This window comes from Scyliorhinus canicula, chromosome 20 (genome assembly GCF_902713615.1).
Source record: "Scyliorhinus canicula chromosome 20, sScyCan1.1, whole genome shotgun sequence".
Lineage (NCBI taxonomy): Eukaryota > Metazoa > Chordata > Chondrichthyes > Carcharhiniformes > Scyliorhinidae > Scyliorhinus > Scyliorhinus canicula.
Window position 1 is genome coordinate 42,435,011 of NC_052165.1, and position 20,371 is coordinate 42,455,381.

Sequence of the window (20,371 nt, forward strand, 5' to 3'; positions counted from 1 at the left end):
CAACTACACAGAAACCTGCCAATGACGGATTAATTTGTGTTTATTATTGTGATGCCCTTAAACTATTGATAAAGAAATGTAGATATCACCATGACCATTGACCTTCCTCTGATGTAATGAGTACGCTTAACAATTAATACCCCTCTGCAATGCACAAAATATGTTCAATAGCATCAATCCTAACACACTGGATATTTAGAGGTCAGTCAGAATGTCATGTTGGATTGAAGTGATGCTGAATATTAAACAAGACGCTCAGCTCTACTTGGAAACAAAAGAAGGTCCAATTATTCCTTTTTGTTCCATGAAGTTATTTTGCCGAATTGTCGAGGCTTGGAGACTGTAATAAGGAATGAGCATACCTGCTCCCAAGCCAAGAGCAATTATCAATTTACGACAAAACTGTGAAATATCACTGGACAAAGTTTCATTTCTTTATTCAATTAAACTAGGTTATTTTTGAACTGTAGCACCGATCAAGTATTGAAACGTCATGCTGCACAGGTACATTAAGAAATGCATGCCGATAATATTAGGAACTGATGGGTGTAAAGTTACAGCAACGTAGGAGTAGGCCATTCGGCCCTTTGAGCCTGTGCTGCCATTCAACATGATCATGGCTGACCCTCTAACTCAACACTCCCGTACTATCCCCATACCCCTTCACACCTCTATAGTCTAGAAATCCATACATTTCCTTATGTTCAGTGATCTGGCCTCCACAGCTTGTGGGAATTCCATACTTTCACCATCCTCCGAGTGAAGAAATTTCTCCTCATCTCAGTCCTAAATATCCTATCCCACATACGGAGATAGCCCCAACATTGCTGACAAACAAAATTCTCCGGGAATAAAATCCCTTTTATATGTATTGAGTAACATCACATGTTAAAATTAGTCCCTGCATACAAGTCGCGTCTGTGTCAACTGGTGACTAGTAGAATAATTACCAGAGGATTAAAAAAAAAAAAATTAGAGTACACTAAACAAATGTAGTGTGGCCAATCCACCTACCCTGCATATCTTTGGGTTGTGGGGTGAGACGCACACAGACAGTGGGAGAACGTGCAATCTCCACATGGACAGTGACCCAGGGCCGGGATCGAACCCAGGTCCTTAGCACCGTGAGGCAGCAGTGCTAACCACTGCTCTGCCAAGCCGCCCGAATTTGTGGGTAAAGATGGGGAGGTTAATTTTAAAACTTCAAGGGATGAGGGATCACTGGCTAGGCCAACATTTATTGCCCATCATTAATTTCCTTTGAGGAGGTGCTGACAAGATGCCTCTTGAACCGCTGCCGTCCATGTTGGACCAGGACGAATGACATTCAATCCTAGTATTAAAGTCAAATGTTGTTGTTTTTAACATTCCTATTACAAAATACTTACATTCTCATTTATATTGGAAACTGCCCTGTGTCAACATGTCATGACACTTTCTCGACAGTGGAGGTGCTAGAGCTTATACAGGAAATTCCCACTACAAATGGCGACAAAGGAATTTATAAAATGAAAAAACCTGATAGGAAGGAATTGCAAAAAGGCACACTGTTAAAGACAATTCATACTGAATGAATGCAATAGGGTCCAGCTGCTCCTTGCATGCAGCTTCTAGCTTTTAAAAGCCTACTGATGACAAATGGTAACCAATAATATTCACTCATATTTTCGCAGAATAAAGCAACAAGACTTACCAATTTTGTTTTTGCCCTCCTCATATTTAACCCTCTGCAAAATGTGGTGCAGAATCCTGCTCCTTGTTGCATTGTTGAAGAACGTATCTTTGTTGTTTATAATAAAGCTGAAATAAAATGGAATTTTTTTAGTCATCATTCATGCTATGATCAGAAAGATCCTCCTGGAAAGTTGATTTATCTGTTTAAACTAAGAAATCCCCAAAAAAATAGGCACCGCGAGAGGTCAAACGTTTTCAACTTCTTTGCAATAGGCAAATAATAATTTCATCACGGTTATCACAATTAAATAGTAAACCAGGGGTCTACACAATCTTTCCAATGGGTCATTAACCAGAATCAGAGATTCAGGGGCAATTAGAGAATTTTAGTGCAGCAATTTATTATTAAGTGGATTCAATAGTGGTTTTCAAAAGGAAACTGGATAAATATTTAGGGCAGCATGGTCGGCACGGGCTTGGAGGGCCGAAGGGCCTGTTCCTGTGCTGTACTTTTCTTTGTTCTTTGGACAAAAGTTGTAGGAATATACGGAAAGCCTACGAGAAATGGTCCAACAAACCACGGGCGTTTGTGAAATAAGGAACTAGAAACAGTGGAGGTCAAAAATCATTAAAATGTCATAAACTGGTACAGAAAGTAATCAAAAAGGCTGATGGAATACTGGCCTCTGTATCTGGAGGACTAGAACACAGAGGGATAGAAATCAGCCTTCAGCTATACAAAGCCCTGGTTAGACCACACCTAGTGTTACTGAGCGCGGTTCTGGGCACATCTTAGGAAGGGAGGGCTTATTACAATTGGAGGGGGGTACAGCATGGAATTACCAAAATGCTGCCTGGACTCCCATGGTATAAATTACAAGGAGGAGATTCCAATTACTAGGATTGTATTCTCGTCATTAAAAAAATTTAAGGAGCGATTTGATCAAGTTTTTAATGCTATTAATGGGAAAAGGTAGAGTACATTAAAAATAGTTATGCTACTTGGGAAGATAAGGGCCATGGGGCATAGTCTGTAAACTGGAGCCAGCTCTCAGGAGTGAAATAAGTACAGGAGACCTTCCATAAATGGCAATTGATTCTGAAAATGATGGAGTCTTGCTGAGATAATTCCCAATACTAGATTTGTCTCGGGGAATTATTCATTTCTGATTTCCTCTAACATTTTTACATTTCTTAGGATCATTGAATCTTACAGCATTTTGGCCCATATCTCTCTGCCAACTCAAAGTGCTGTTCAGTTTAGTCCCATTCCTCCCTTTAGTCTGTCCTGTCATTCAGTGAGATCATGGCTCGTCGGTGACCTTAGTCTGTGTGCTTATTTTTTGCCCCATGTTCCTCATTTCTTTAACAAAAATAATAATAATATTAAGAGCCAGCGACACCCATGTTAGTACATGACCCATCACTGGAGGTTCTGGATTGGAACGGACTTGTTTTGATTTAGGACTCAAAAATCAGTAAATCCACATGTGATATTTTGTACCCTAGGGTGGTAATTGAGTTAAGGGATAGAATTGACAAGTGCTGGCACTCATTACAATGGAGTCAATGAACACAAGGAAGTTTCAATTATTAGAACCAAAAAGGTAACAAAAGATTAGGTTACAGGTTCTAATGAAAGGCCACAGGCCTGAAGCAAGCGGGGAGAGGCCTCAGTGGGAACACGCGGCTGAGGTCGCACATCGCCTAATTTTGTGCATGGAGGAGCTTTGCTCCCCAGAATTCCTCAGTGCATCAAGATTAGGACGCCATTTTTAAAAGACCTCCAACCATCCCATCACTCTATGGGAGTCCCCGGCCCCCCCTGCAACCTTCGCACACCTCCCCTTATACTCGCAGGCCACCTCTGGCTGCATCACCAGTGCACAAAAAAATGCCAGCTTATTCTGGTACCTTGGCAGTGCCCCTGCCAGCTGGCAACCCACCTGGGCACCTTGACAGGGTCAGGCTGGCACACAGTTGGCACTGCCAGGGTGCCACTCAGCCCAGAGGGCATGCACCAGGGGGTCGCAGATCCACTGGGATACCATGAGCGCCGTTCCGTCTGGCCCATGTTTGTGGAGACCAGTGCTGAACGGCACTCGCCCTAGGTCGGAGGCTAAGGAGATTGAACCCATGCCTCTGGTAACGCGGGAATCTGCACATTAAAGTGAGACATCGCAATGTCTCACAAAATAGCATTAGATCTCATGAGGTATCGCAAGCCGGGTAGATCCCGGGATCGAGGTCTCTTGGCTTCGGTCAGCCATGCTGCGCTGTGACGAGCTGCTTTTCAGGCGCAGCGTGGTCGCTCGAACGTGCCCAAAAGAACTGGAACGTTAACCGTCTTTCCCAGAGATGCAGCCAGAGTGCTTGGTTGCAAAGCATTTCCATGACTTTCTGCATCATTTTGTTTTGCAAAATTGAGGGCCAGTCTATTCGCACAAGTGCACCTAAAGTCCCTGTGGCCTCTATTTGAAGGACAGCAGGGAAGTTCGCCAAGGTGGACTGGCCAATATTTATCCCTCAGCCAAAAGCAATCAACCTGATGATGATCTGGTCATTCTCATTCTTTTTTTGGGAGCTTTCTGTAGACTAGTTCAGTGTTCTTCAAACTTTTTTTTCCAGGGACCCATTTTTACCAACCGACAGTCCTTCAGGACCCAACCCGGCCGACCTTCGAGACCCACCATTTTCTTTTGCCTCGTTTGTGATGGAACCATCAATTCAGCGAACACGTGTAGTTGGATCTAAACAGAGGCTTTAATACACTTACAATAGAGCCAGCCTATTCGTTGTTGAACTTCAGGTGAAATGGCAGGCTGGCTCTAAGGCACTGCTCATTATACATCGGTCCCAGGGGGAGGAGTCCTGGGCGGAGCCCAGTACAAACTCACGTATTCCCAGAGCGACTCCCCCTGATGGTCGGATAGTGCAACTGCACTTTATATATATATATTGTATGTGGAGTGATATTGGCAACTATATATAGTGAAAATCACATTCACCACAGTTTGCCGCTGACAAAAATGGAGGAAATGGTTTTGGGTCCCTTTGGCCCTCTTACACGCTCCTCCAATGGAACCTGTTGGATGAAGGTGAAGCCTTCCGGTGTCGGAAAGTATGGAGTCTCCATCTGTCCAAAGTTCTGCATTTTTTTTTTCCCTGTCAAATTTTATCAAATAAAACCCCCCCGAACTTGTAAAAACAATTAAATGAATAAAATAAATGAACAACATGAATAAAACCCACCCCCCGAACTTGTAAAACAAAAACATGCGACCGTTTTTAAAAAAAAGCGGCCGCATTGCGCATGAGTGCCCGATCATCGGCACGCATGAGCATATTTTTGCCCATGCGCACCGATGATCTGGCAAGCATGCACAGTGCGGCCGTATTTTTGTTACATGTTCGAGGCCATTTTGAAGGCCGCTTACAGCGGGAGTTATTTTTATTTTTAAAAAAATAAATAAATTTAGAGTACCCAATTATTTTTTCCAATTAAGGGGCAATTTAGAGTGGCCAATCTACCTATCCTGCACATATTTGGGTTGTGGGGGTGAAACCCAGGCAGACACAGGGAGAATGTGCAAACTCCACACGGACAGTGACCCAGGGCCGGGATTCGAACCAGGGTCCTCCAGCGGGCATTATTAACAGCCGGCTACTACGCTGTTGCGCGCAGATCTGCGCAATCGGAAGTGCCGCGATGGACGGCTCCGCGATCCTCCCGCGGGTTGCGCCCCCGAGTTTGACAATGCCTGCACTAGCTGGCGACTGTTTCCTACATTACAATTATCGCACCTCACTGTCTGCAAACCACTGTGGGAGCATCCTTTATTTGCTATAGAAACGCAAGGCTTCCTGTAATCCGGAATACAATCGTGTGGGACAATGCAAAAGATCACTATTGGTGTTTAGAAAGCATCCGGACATATAAAGTTGGACAAATTACATTATAAAATATTCAAATTCGCTTTCTCTGAACGCATTGGTAAACTTAATTATTTTCCTTTTACCTCAAGATCATTAAATTTAGGATTAAGTTATTTTATATTACTGCAACTTGATATTTGATTCTCACTGTCTAAATGAAGTTTCTACTCTGTCACATCATGCATATCTGAATTGTATACCAGCGAGTATTTTTTAAACTTTAATGGGTATCTGATTACCTTCTATGTGAAATGTCACCACTAGAAAGGGTAACATCCATACTTGAAAGAGGTTTCTAAAGACTGAGCAAGTCATTCTCTGTGCTAATGTTTTTAGGTCGATCATCCTTTGTTTAGTTTTGTGTTTACAATTCTCTCTTTGGGATTTTTACTTTATCATCTTAATGATTAGGAAGTTTTAGCTCAGTTGCTTTTGGTAAAGTCACCTTGGTACAATGTACCTTTTGCCAAACTGCTGGCCTTGGAAGAAATCCCCGAGGTAGAATTGAAGTGGATGTAATGAGGGATACAGATACAAGGAATACGACACTTAATATCGGCCACACTGGGAGCAGAGGTTGCTGATAGTCGTCCAAGTCCACAGACACAAGGCTAGATTAGATTGCCTTCCAATTCCAAGAGTAGTTTTTTTTTTGGATGTGCCGTGATAACACACCTGCTGCTCCAGAAATGAAATTTAGGGAATTTTAATTCCAGTGGCTTCATTGAATTTCAGAACAGGTGGATTAACTGGATAACATTTCTTTGGTAAACAACACTTGTATTAGGTGATTTAAGGTAGGACCTGTACTACAGGTTTGCCAGTAGCCCCTGCCTGCTGGCTCCTCCCAGTAGTAGGAGCGTGTCCTCTATTCAGCAGCCATTTCGCCAGCTGCTGTGGGAGGCCACACATCTTACTGCAATAAAGCCACAGTTGTATCCAACCTTAGTCTTTGTGCAATTGATCGTGCATCAATTTATTGCAGTAAGATTTTCTAAAAGATGGACCTCCGAATCAAACCAGATCGCCTGCAGCTGGATCCGCACTCAAACGACGCCAAAAAGGACTTTAATCACTGGCTAGCTTGCTTCGAGGCCTATATAAACTCAGCAACCACCCCTCCGACGGAGGCTCAGAAGATACAAATCCTGTATTCAAGGTTGAGCTCCAACATGTTTCCGCTGATCCAGGATGCCCCGACCTACACAGACGCCATGGCGGTCCTCGAAGTATGCACAGAAAATGAACTCACTCTTCGCCAGGCACATACTCGCCACTCGCTCTCAACTCCCTGGTGTGTCCATAGAAGACTTATGGCGGGCCTTAATCCCACTCGTCCGCTTGACTGTCAGGCCGTTACGGCCACTGAACATTCCAACCTTCTTATGCGCGATGCGTTTGTAACGGGGATTGGGTCAGACCTCGTACGCCAAAGACTGCTAGAAGGGGCCACGCTGGACCTAGCTGAGACTAAAAAGCTAGCACTCTCTGATGCGACCATCAATTCACTCGGAGACACGAGTTGGAGTAAACTGTGGCTTTAATCGGTTTACAACTGAGCCTGCCTGCGACTGCACGATACTGAGGGCGGTGTCGCAGGACCGCAGCACTTATACTCCCTAAAGTGGGCGGAGCCCTGTACATGCTCCTCATCTCCCCCTGTGGGCAGAGCCACACAGTGGTTCACAGATGGGGCCCACAGGGACAACAGTAAGGTACAGTGTGAATTACCAGTTACACATTCACCACACTCTCCATAATGGCCACCAAGATACTGTCTCTCTCAGGGACCTGGCACCAGCAAGTTCCACCCATACACACATCTCCAGCCCGGCACCACCCTACCCTCCCAACATTAACCCGACCAGGACCATCCCTCCTTGCCCTTCCCAGGATGAAGAGGATTTCGGCACACTCCCGGAGCCAGCATCGACATCGCCGCCACCGCTACGTCGCTCCCAGCGGAACTTCAAGGCACCAGACCGGTTGAATCTCTAACTGGCACCGGACTTTCAAAGGACATTTCTTTTTCTTTTCCCTGATAAAACACTGTACATAAATTCACTACTGTATATAGTTCTCCACCACCCCGCCAGGGGGTGAATGTGGTAAACCACTGTTACACCTGTAATAAGTGATGTAAGGTAGGACCTTACCCCAAGGGGCTGTTTTAGCTCACAAGGCTAAATCGCAGGCTTATAAAGCAGACCAAGCAGGCCAGCAGCACGGTTCGATTCCCGTACCAGCCTCCCCGGACAGGCGCCGGAATGTGGCGACTAGGGGCTTTTCACAGTAACTTCATCGAAGCCTACTCGTGACAATAAGCGATTTTCATTTTTTCATTTCACCTGTACTACAGGTTTGTCGGTAGCCCCTGCCTGCTGGCTCCGCCCAGTCGGAGGAGTATAAATGCGTGTCCTCTATTCAGCAGCCATTTCGCCAGCTGCTGTGGGAGGCCACACATCTTACTGCAACAAAGCCACAGTTGTATCCAACCTTAGTCTTTGTAGAATTGATCGTGCATCAGTTTCTTTCACTTTAATAATTGGCTACACAAGATTTACTGTAAATATTTCCTGTTGGGAAAAACAAAAAGTTAAGGTAGATGTTAAATCTTGCCATCCAGAGGTCCCATTAAGCATCCATTATTATTCATAGGAGTAAGGCTAGCGGTGGACATCAGCCTCCAAAAAACCCCAACCACTTCAATGTGGAGATGGCTGTTGACCCAAGATGAAAGACCTCCACTGGGATTCTCCATCCCTCCAGCCCGTTTCCCAGTGCGGCCCACCACTGCCAGCAGCTGGTTTCTCAATTCCTGCAGCCAGCCATTGGCCACCCCACACCATTGGGAAACCCACGAGCTTGGGTGCGCTGCCAGCAAAGGACAGGATTCCATCGACAAAGAATCCCACTGCTTGAAGTCCAGGATAGTAATCAACCATTTATTCTCACATTTTTACATATCCCCAGAATGGGAGTAGTACTAGCTAGGCCAGCATTTATTGTTCATCCCCAATTGCCTTCGAGAAGGAAATGGTGATCTGCCTTCTTGAACTGCTGCTGTCCAAGTGCTGTTAAGGAGGGAGTTCTTGGATTTTGACCCAGCAGTGAATGAACGGTGATATATTTCCAAGTCAGCATGGATGTGTGCTGTGGAGGGGAATTTGCAGGTGGTGGTTTTCTCATGTGTCTGCTTCCCTTGTCCTTCCAGGTGATAGGAAGGTGACTTGGCGAGTTGCTGCAGTGAATCTTGTAGATGATATGTACCACGGCCAATGTACAGTGGTAGCAGAGAGTGAATGGGATGTCAATCAAACGACTTGATCCTGGATGGTGGCAAGTTTCTTTGAAGCTGCACTCATCCAGGCAAGTGGAGATTATTCCATCACACTCCTGACTTGTGTTTTATAGATAGTGGATCGGCTTTGGGGAGTCAGGAGACGGGTTACTCGCCACAGAATTATCAGCCTCTGACCTGCTCTTGCTGCATTTGCACATTGACTAGCTACAAGATCTGGACAATATCCAGGCTTGGACTGGCAAGTAACATTCGTGCCACACAAGTCTCCAACAAAAGAGAATCTAACCATCACCCCTTGACATTCAATGGCAGTATCATCACTGAATCCCCCACTATCAACATCCTGGGAATTACCAGTGACCAGAAGCTGAATTCGACTAGCCATATAAATACTGTGGCTGCAAGAGCAGGTCAGTGGTTAGGAATCCTGCAGTAAGTAACTCCCCAAGGCCGTCCACCACCTACAGGCACAAGTCAGGAACGTGATTAAATACTCTCCACTTGCCTGATGATTGCAGTTCCAATGGCACTCAGAAGCTCAACACCATCCAGGACAAAGTAGCCCCATTTTATTGGCCCTCCATCCATAAACGTTCTCCCTTCACCACTGGTGTACAGTGGCAGCAGCGTGTACCATCTGCAAGATGCACTGTGGGAACAAAGGCTCCTTAGACAGCACCTATCATCAAGAAGGAAAGGACAGCAGATGAATGGGAATACCACACCTGAAGTTCCCGTCCAAGCCACTCACCATCCTGAGTTGGGACTATTATCACCGTTCTTTCACAGTCGCTGGGACAAAATCCTAACAGCACTGTGGGTGCATCTACACCACATAAACTGCAGTGGTTCATAGCAGCTCGCCACCACCTTCTCAAGGGAAATTAGGAATGGGCAATAAATGCTGGCCGAATCAGTGATGCCCACATCCCATGAACAATTTTTTTTTAAATGCCACAGTATTTATATAGTTGGGGATTTGTTGATGGTAATGCCATTGAATGTCAAGTGAGGGGAATAGTTAAATTCTCTCTTGCTGGAGATGGTCATGCCTGGCACTTCTGCGGCATAAACGTTCATTGCCACTTTTCAGCCCTGCAGTATGAAGGCACTTAGAGTTTTATTGTCTGAGAAATTATTTTCCAGCTAATTTGAGCTTGTTGACTGACTGCAAGGCTAGTTGGAACATTTGGATTAAAGCCATTGTGACAATCCCCTTAGCTATGCTACAGCTTACACTGGGTCACAGCTTACACTGGGTCTCAATAACATGAATAGGGCACCAGAATATGAGGCTGTAACCTTAAAATAAAGCTAGGGCGCACAGGATGATAATCAGGAAACAGTTGTTCATACACTAGGATTATGGAAATCCGGAACTCTTCCCCCAAAATACTGCCAGACATTCCTCTTATTCCAAGGCCACACTATTACTGTCACCTTGATGTCATTAGTAAACTTGGAAACTCAATTCTCTAATTCTTCATCCAAGACACTGTAAAGTGTAGTCAAACAGACGGTTAAAGGTTAGGGGTAATTAAGGACCAAAAGGGACATTTTCCTCTGGAGGCAGAGGACTAGCTGAAGTAGTTCTCAAACTTCTAGTGAAACTCAACACAAACCTCCAAGGACAGCACCTCATTTTATATTTAGGCCCTTTACAGCCTCTGGGACTCACCCAACTTCACACAATGAACTCTGTCAGGGGTTTGCTTTCAGACAGAGCTGCTCATCATTCTTCCATTAACATTTTATCTGGACCAATGATCTTCACTCTCTTTGCCTTTTGTTATTCAATCTCTCCTGCCTTTAAAACTATCCCATACTTTCTCTTTTGTTTCTCCCCCCCCTAAAATCATATTTCCACCGTCCTTCAGTTTGGAGTCATACTTAACACAGATGCAGTCAGTCCTGCTGAGTATTTCCAGCACTTTGTTTTTATTTCTGATTTTCAGCATCTATAAAGGTTTGCTTGCTTTTAATTTGTATTCAGTGGCCACTTTTCATTCCATCATCTGTTATGTTTTGCTCTGAACTTACATTAGTGGCCACTTTGCTTTTATCGTCACGGAAGGATGTTCCCAATCCTTGGAAAATTGCTTTTGTTGTAATAGAAGAACTGAATACAGGAACATCCAGCACCTGCTTTGCAATGCTTCAAGAGCTGTTAGAGGAGAGCAGTACTTACTGATGGATCCTCTGTTGGCTGAAAGGAGCTGTGTAGCAGTCGGTATCCTCCAGATCCGGTAATGTATCCTTGTCCAGCTTCATAGGTTTCCTCGGCAACCACCCTCGAAACCTGCTCAACCTTTTCTCCATCCTGTTTACAAAAATGTGCAACTGTTATTAAATGGTTTAATCTTAATGCTTATACTTCATTGGGACAAATACATAAAGGTTAAATATTTCAGGTGTTGCAAATGTGTGACTGAAATAGGTCAGTCTAAACAGTCTGATCTGTATACTTGCTGGAGCAATTAATCTCTAACTGACCCAAATCGGGCATAGTTACACCTTGTGGCCGTAAGGGGTAGAGTAGGTTCCACCCAGAATACAATTTAACAGCTAAATAATAAATTGGTTGCATTGGTTCAGTATTTCCTGAAAACCTGCGCCCTTGTAAAGGCATATCAACGTTCTCGGGTCTGTTTAACGACGCAAATAAGACTTACTTAAGACTGCAATTAAGTTACTGTGAAAAGCCCCTAGTCACCGCACTCCGGCGCCTGTTCAGGTACACAGAGGGAGAATTCAGACAGCAAATCTTTCGGGACTTGTGGGAGGAAACCGGAGCACCCGGAGGAAACCCATGCAGACAGAGGGAGAACATGCAGACTCTGCACAGACAGTGATCAAAGCTAGAAATCGAAGAGTGATAACCACTGTGGTACCATGCTGCCCAGCGGTCCCAGTGACCTGTGGTCTAAGTGACTTATTCTATACTCGTGTCACTGTAATTTCCTGGGACTCTGGCATCACTCAATCATCTAACTTCAATAGCCTGATGGCGCTCATAGGTTTGCTGAATTAACACCCCACTGATGATCTTGGGCACTTCGATCATTTAAAATTGGTGCCAAGAGCACTTGGTCACGGGGCAAGTCGATGAATACACCAACATCCCTAACACAATTGATCTGGTCACAGTCTCATATTTTGTGGCATCTTGCTGTGCACAACTTGGCGATCACGTTTCCTATAGTAACTACACTTAATACATTTTCTGCAAAGTTGTTTGGAATGTCCTGGGATTGCAGAGGTGCTGTACAAATGCAAGTTCCTTTCCAAGTTTCATACTTTACACTCAAAACAAATCCACTGTCCTGGTTGTGATCAGATTTAAACTTAATTGACCTGTGTATAAAGTGACATTCACTATACGTGAAACACCAATAAAGCAATATCTGATTACTTGGCTAAAAGGTACAATTACCGAGAATCAATTTCAAGTTCAAAGTGTCTCATTTGGACTTTATGAAATGGATAGATAAAATAGAAAACACCTAGCTTTGCTGGCATCTTATTTTAATTGTCTACATCTTGTGAAAAGAAACAGCTTCAAGGGTCCATTTAGCCTTTGCTTTAACAGCACTGCCCAATTTCCAGATTTATGCTTGCTTAACTTGCACAGAAATAACTTTGTGATTGTAATTTTTCCAATCCTTGGGCCATTACTTCCACCAGTAAAAGTTCAGATTTTAAAAACAAAGATTTATGAGTCTTGGGTTTGAACAGACTGGCAGATTTGGCCGTCCCAATTGCAAATGGACATGACAGGCATTAAAATCAACTCGGAGAAAGAGTTGAAAGATTTTTTTTAAATAATGTGATGCTTGCAAGAATTGTTCAGCTTTATTAATTTTATGGAAATGTTAAATGACTTGCTGCTGAGTGGTGTGTGTGGCCCCTGCAGCTTGAACTTTACCTCCTCTGCTCCTGACTCATCATGATGTGCACTGCAGCATTTCTAAACTGGTTATAGAACTGACTTTGCTTCAAATTCAGCACTGAAGCATCAGGACACACAAGAGTCTAATGAACACCATCCATCATCATTTTCAAGTCCCAGGACATTCTGGGTTTGGTAGTCATTGCCTTTGTCTACTGCAACCTACCCATCAGCAACTCCACAGGAGAGTTCCTAGTATGTTTAATCAGTTTATAGTCACAGATTTGTTTTAAACAATAATGAAACATTTCCTCATCTCTCATTAGCTTAATTGCATAAGAGGTCAAAGTTGATACTGGGGGTTTTATCTTATTGTTCTCAAGGTATGGAAATTCTATTTCTCACTTTGTTGGTAGTCCCATCATACACCCAACGTATTTCAACGGTTTGTCAGGAACGAAGGGTCAGAGTGTCAGGATAAGGGCTCAGTCACTTTGAACCAAGAGGAGGAGAAATATCTTCACTCGAAGGGCTATGAATCTTGGAATTCTCTGCTCCAAAGAGACGTGGATGCTCCATCATGGAGAATATTCAGCCTGGGCTTGATACATTCTTGGACACTAAGGGAAATAGGAATATGAGGAACAGGTGGGAACGTGGAGTTGAGGTCAAAGATCAGCCACGACCTCATTGAAAAGCAGAGCAAGCTCCTGATCCCATATGATATACTAATAATAATAATAATAATAATAATAATAAATAGCTTATTGTCACAAGTAGGCTTCAATGAAGTAACTGTGAAAAGCCCCTAGTCACCACATTCCGGCACCTGTTCGGGGAGGCCGGTACGGGAATTTAACCTGCGCTGTCGGCATTGTTCTGCATTACAAGCCAGCTGTTTAGCCCACTGTGCTAAACCAGCCCTTCCTACTCCAACTCCTATTTATATATGCTTTTACAGGGCTCGTGTCTGCTCAATCCTTTCTCAGCAAAATGTCCTACTATACAAGGTAGACTTTTGCAAGACATGCATGTCCTCAATAGAAGCTTTGGCCAATGGTGGCATTGCCTCCAGTTGAATGAAGACGACCCACAACAAAATTAACGAGTCTGTGCACATTAGTAGCATTACAAGCTTGTCCAGTCAGCAAGCAAGTTCTTTGAAATGGATGACTGCATGCAATATTTTACTGGACTACTGCAAGGGGTGTAACCAAAGGTTCTAAAGCAAGGTGTTTCTATTTAGAAAATACTGTGGCGTAACAGAAGGCAAGGAAAGTTGGTCTTGGGCTTTCATCATGGTGTGACCATTGCTCATATTGAATCTCAAGAAAATGTTATGTCGTCAAGAAACAGTTAGGGAACCTTCTAGTCTTAGTAAGAAACAGAAGCAAGCAGTCTTTCAGTTCATGGGATTAGGTCTCGGGCAAATTGTCAGACGCACGAACCTGCTCATGAACTTGTATCGTCGCTGCAGGTAATAGATTTTTCTCCTGGAAGAACAGCAAAAATGAAGCCAGTCGAGAAGAAAACTCGTCGTCAGTTACAGTATGAACTATCAAGGAAGGAAAGGGAGATTGAAGACATAAGCCTGCAAGAGGTAGGAGAAAAAGACTAAAAGGAGAGATTAACAGAACAAACATGGAAAACAATTCAAAAAGACACGAGAGAAGGTCAACAATTCACTTTTAAACTTTAATGGGATGGATGGAAAAAGTAGGAGAATTTTAAACATATCTGCAGAACTAAATAAGAGTGTAAGAGGGGGGTTTGGAGACATTTCTTTCCACAGGGAATGGAGAAGTGTTTTCCAACAATTGAGTTGATGAGAATGCTGCATCTTTTCCGAGGAGATTACATGACTATGGGGAGAGCTTGGGCCAGTAGGATTAGTTTTGGATTGCTTTAAGAGCAGGTATAGGCATGATGTCCTAAATGGTCTCCTGCTGTGATATTTCCTGCAGTTATTTTGGGAAGCAAAGACGCATGGGACATGTTTTGGGTTCAGAGTGGCAAATTGGTAATTACTTCCACACGCGTGACAGATTGGTAACTACTCCCAATGAAAACAAAATCAACTCCAATATAACCCTCCGAAACTTAAAGACCTTGATCAGATCGCCCATGCATATGGATGTAATGGGAGCTCACTGGTCAGTTAATGGATATTTTTGCAATTTTTCAGCCAACGTCCAGTGAACTTATCAAGATTTGATTCTAAGCAGATGACATTGTACATATGTTCTTGGTCTGATTTTTCATGATGGGACACCTTCGGACAGGGGAAACCGAAAAAGCACGGAACTCAACATCTAGAAAGAGGGGACAGAGAGGTCAATGTCTGGGGTAGAAACCACAGCTCTTGAAAGTTGATCTACCTTTCTTCTATAGATGCCAACAGGCTATTGGACATTCCCACTATCAATTTAACAATCCTGTTTTACCCCGATCCATCAAAAGTACAGATAAAACTGCCAACAGGATAACTGGAGGAAAAATAGCTAATTTCTGCTCACCTGAAAGGCATTCGTACATTCATTAATTCTGCATATCTACAAAGAACTTCCCAGGGGGCATGTAACTTCACAAATATTATGTCACTGTTGGTTAGTGATGACTGCAAAAAGACAAAAATAATTTTATTTCAACAGCTCAATACATTGAGTTTGGAATGTGTTTTTTAATTAATTCATACAACTTCAGTGTCACCGACTGGCAAGGCAAACATTTATAGCTTAACCTGGATTCAGAGATTCACTGTGAATACAGCTGAGGGACTTGCTAGACAGTTTCAGAGGGTAGTTAAGAGTCGCATGTAGGCCAGACCGGGTAAGGACAGAGGATTTCTTTCCCTAAAAGGACATTAGGGATCCAGATTTGCTTTGACTACAAAGTGTCATGGTCACCATAATTAAATGAACTTCAATTCCACGGTTGCTCTCATGGGATTGGAACATATCTCTCTGGATTAATAATTCAGTAACACAGCTGCTAAATTATTGTACCCTTTGCTCTGTTGAGAACATAAAACACACTAAACAATTTTTTGTATTCCTTCAGTACCTTTAAATGTAATACAATATCCAATGGCACCTCACAGGGCCTTTATAAAAGCGACATTTGACACTGAGCCACATAAGGAGATGAGTACATGGGAGCAAAAGCTTGGTCAAGGTCCTTTACAGACATTCCTCGTTGGATTAATGTTCATTCTGGGCGAGACATTTTTACAAACCGTTCGTGAGCGAAAGAATAGTCTAGTTAAAAACAACTAAATTTGTAAAGTATACAAAGATCTCAGATCAGCACCAGAAGGACTGGGCCATTCAAAGCTCCTATAAGAACACATGATGTATGAGCAGAAGTAGGCCATTTGGCTCATCGAGTCTCCTCTGCTGTTCAATAAGATCATGACTGATTAGATAAGAGAATCTGTCTCTCAGCCTGGAGAGGCCTCCAGAGCCCTCAGCAGTAAAGAATTCTACAGATTCACTACCCTCAGAAGAAGTTCCTCCTCATCTTGGTCTTAAGTCAGCAACCCCTTATTCTAACATTATGCCCGCTGGTTCTAGACACTCTCACAAGGGGAAACAACTTCTCAACATGCACCTTGTTAAACCCTCTGAGAATCCCATCGGTGTGATTCTCCGAGCGCGCGCCAGGTCGGAGAATCGGCAGGGGAAACTCCCGCTACGCCGCTCCGACGCCGGTTCCGCGATTCTACAGCAACTTTAGAAGACGCCAATCGCGGCCACCTGGCCGCCGGTCAGGGGCCGCTGAAATAGGCCCCTGCGTCGATGCTCCTCAGGAGATGAGCCGAACTCCCGCCGAGGTTCCAACCTGGTACCACCTTGCGGGATCTTAGACCCGTGGCCACGGCGGACGTCCTGGTTGGGGGGGGGGGGGGGGGGGGGGGGGGGGGGTCCACAGGGTCCAGGCTCGCGATTGGGGGCTCACTCCTGGGATCAGGCCTAATGGTGCCCTGTCCTTATTAGATGGGGTATGGGGGACTCAATGACTCCCTTATAGGGGCTTTGGGGGAATCCCGAGATCCAGATGCTATTTAAAAATGGCACCTCGATCGCCTGCACTGGCGAGCGGAGCCCCTCAGTGCAGGAAATGAGACTGGAGACTATTGGCAGGGCGTTCCCCGCAGAGGCGCTGAAACAAAACAGTGGGATCTTTCTTGGCAATGTGAGCACCGGGAAACACCCGGCTAAACGTGTTCAACACGGGGCTCTTTCACTTGGGACTCTTTCACTTCCCTTAGATCCCACCCACAGTGTTTAATACTGATAAGGAGGTGGTATTAGATAAGCTGGCTGGAAGTTGATAAAGCACTAGGTCCGGATGAGATGCATCCTAAAATTCTAACGGGAGAGAGAGCAGAAATTGCAGAGGCACAGGCCAGAAGGAGTGGTTTCCAAGTGGCTAGAGAATTGCAAACGTTACACCCTTGTTCAAAAAAGGGTGTAACATTAAGCCCTGCAACTACAGGCCAGTCAGTTTAACCTCAGTGGTGGAAAAGCTTTTGAAAGCAATAATCTGGAACAAAATTAGTAGCCGGTCTAGAGCTTGGTGTACAGGGAACAATTTGAGGATGATATGAAAATTTGGGAAGTCTGGTGAACCATGAGGAGGATAGAATCCACAGAACCCCTACATTGCAGGAGGCTTGTCATTTGGCCCATCAAATCTGCACTGGTCCTCCAAAAGACCACTCCCCGCCCTATCCCCATAATCCCAAACATTGGTTCTCCTCAACTTCAGAATTGCATCCAGTTCTAGATCCACACTTGACGTACAAGCATTTAAGGGGATGTAGAAAAGATCAACAAGATTAATGATGTTCCTCAACCCTAGAACCAGCAATGAAGATAGATTGGAGAATTTTGTAGAGAAGATGGAGAGGAAATTTGATAGAGGTGTTCACAATCATGGGGGGCCCGATAGGAAGAAACTCTTAGTGGAAGGGTAGAAAACCAAGAGCATAGATTGGATGTAAAAGGGAGTGTGATGGAGGCAGGATTAATTGAATCATTCAAAAAAGGATTTGGATAAATATCTGGAGATGATAAATTGGAAGGGCAGAAGGCACCAGAATGGTACTAAGTGAATTGCTCCTTCTTCAGGCTAGTATAGACATGGGCCAAAAGGCATCCCATCCTGTATCCATTCTTTAATTCTGTGATTAAAGAATTCATATTGTATTGAGTTAAGGAAACTAAAATTAAATGTAGATTAATAGCCATGTACCAGATTCCGAATATTTCACACGCTACACGTTTCAACAAAGAGGTTCAAGTGTGCAAATTCTAATTAAAAATGAATAAAACCAGAGAACGGATGGAGAGATCATATTTATGATAAACATGGCAGTCAGCCAGTGAGGTAAGGATCATTATCTTTGTGAAAGTGTGATTGGTATGTGGTAAAAGGCAAAGTGATGTGATTTTAAAAAAAAAAACAATTGCTGGGAACTCGATCTAAATAATTCATTTCAGCCACTGTCGACTTTTCTGGTAAATAGGTTTCAGTAAAAACCTAACATTCGAGACTTGAAGCTGAATGGTGCAAGAGACAATTTCACTTGATAGTGACCTGTTGGCAAAAAAATAAAATGAGCCAGCAAGATAGAATAGTTCGATAAACCCAATCCGTCTTCAGAATGTATGTTCTGTGAGCAGTTAAAATAGACCCGAGAAATCCCACTGTGTTTAAAATGTTTAAATTACTGAACGGCTTTAGGTACGATTTTCTGTGAACTGATAGCATTTTCTACTTCCTTTGCCCCTTGAGAAATTGAAGAATAATTTTCAGGCCGTAATCCAGCCTCTCCTCAGCAACCACAGGAGCCTGGCTCAGTCATGTGTTTATCTGCTGGACAAGTTGATGGCAAGGAGAATTGCAATATTAAATCATTTCAGAATAAAAACTGTTAAGGCTCTGAGCAGGTCAGGCAGAATTTATGAAGAGGGCAGGAAATAATCCATTCCTGTCCAAAGATGTGCAGGTTTGGTGGATTGGCCATATAAACTGCCCCTTAGGTGCCCAACAATGCACAGGTTAGGTGGGGTTACGAGGGAGTCGCTGCCCTTTTAGAGGGTCGACACAGACTCGATGGGCTGAATGCCTTCCTTCTGCACTGTAGGAGTTCTATGATTCCGGTGGTCAATCTCTATCAAATGAGTCTTCGCGTGGAGGTCTTGTGGCAGTGGCAGCATCCCTACCTCTGGACGAGAAGCTCCGGGTTCAAGTCCAACGTTAGGACTATTTGGCTACAGGAGGTGCATTCATAATGTGGTACAATGGGCTGAAATCAACTTGGGAATCCTTCTACCACTTTTCCCCAAAAGGGAAAGGGTTCGCATGAAGGTATGCTAAAAAAAGTCTACATCAGCCCAGACAGGAAGTGAAGAAAACCCCCAATGCTGGGTGGGTACGCAACAACCAGGAGACCCAAAGTTACTTGTTCCTCCCAAGCATGCTACTCACATGATGCCTCACATGTTGAATTATTCATACAAGATCCCCAAATCTTCAAAAGTTGAATCTCTCCAATTTGCATTTGAATTAATCAATACCAACATCTCCCACCACCACATTCTGGGCAAGGTGAACCAACCCGTTATGGCCAACATGATCCAGTTTGTTTTCAATGCTAAAAACCGTATCACCTCACAACCATCCTTTTCCCAAAGAGAATATGCCCAACATACATTACACTAAACCCAATCAGATGCTCATTTCAAACACCTTCAGGTCCAAATAATGTTCATTGACCCATCCCGCAGTGCTTATGATGTTCATTGACCCATCCTGCAGTGCTTAAAAATATTTGGTTGTTGTTTATTCTGACTGAAAGACCAACCCAGATTGCAAATGATGTTAATCTCATCCTGCAGTTCGGAGCACTCCAAGGTCATTGCAAATCTAGTTTCCACTGTGCTCCCAGAGATTGAATAAAAGTACCTGTAGTATCCTTAAAGGAACATAATTTTCCTTTTGTAAACTAAGCAGCGCACTCTCAGATCTGGAATTCATGGGTTGAAGGGTATTCTGCTCATCTCAGTGATGATTTTGAACTTTCCCAGAACTGCTAAATTTCACCTCAAAAGCTCTGTCTCAGTAGGGGCTGCCGGACCCCCCCTGGGCTGCTGGCAAAGGTGATACAAAATAATTAATAGTTTTTAAAAACACTTGGGGAAAACAAATACTGGGTGTGATTCTCTAGCCTCATTCCGCTTGAGTGAGAGCGCGGCGAGGCCGATGAGTAGCGGAAGAGACCCAAAACGAGAACATCACCAGGCACCAAACAGTTTGCAATGCATGTGGTCTTCCCCCTTAGGTGAAATTGGGATCGTAGCGTGGCAAGAAGCCAATTATCACCATTGAGCCATATTTCTATACAATTAATCGGAGCCACCCCATATCCAACAGCGTCCCCAGCAAGTGGCCACGCCGGTGCCGATTAGTACTCCTTTTTAAAAAAGTGAACCTGGAGCGGAAGGGAGTAGCAAAAAATCATTCACAGGTTAAGAGCCTGAGGGTCCTGGGCTTGCTACCCA

At 43.9% G+C, this 20,371-nt stretch overlaps 1 protein-coding gene across 7 annotated transcripts in view; it reads right to left on the reverse strand.

The window, feature by feature from the left end:
- The window catches only part of LOC119954877 (anoctamin-4), a 242,162-nt gene that overhangs the window by 60,912 nt on the left and 160,879 nt on the right, over window positions 1-20,371 (reverse strand). For 5 of the 7 annotated variants that reach the window (XM_038780486.1, XM_038780487.1, XM_038780492.1 and 2 more), the window contains 4 exons: window positions 15,320-15,420; window positions 14,252-14,296; window positions 11,103-11,234; window positions 1,694-1,800 (listed from right to left, as the gene is read on the reverse strand). In XM_038780486.1, the coding sequence (XP_038636414.1) occupies window positions 1,694-1,800; window positions 11,103-11,234; window positions 14,252-14,296; window positions 15,320-15,420 (385 nt within the window). The remainder of the gene's footprint in view (window positions 1-1,693; window positions 1,801-11,102; window positions 11,235-14,251; window positions 14,297-15,319; window positions 15,421-20,371) is intronic. The other 2 variants (XM_038780489.1, XM_038780490.1) reach the window with 1 other exon arrangement.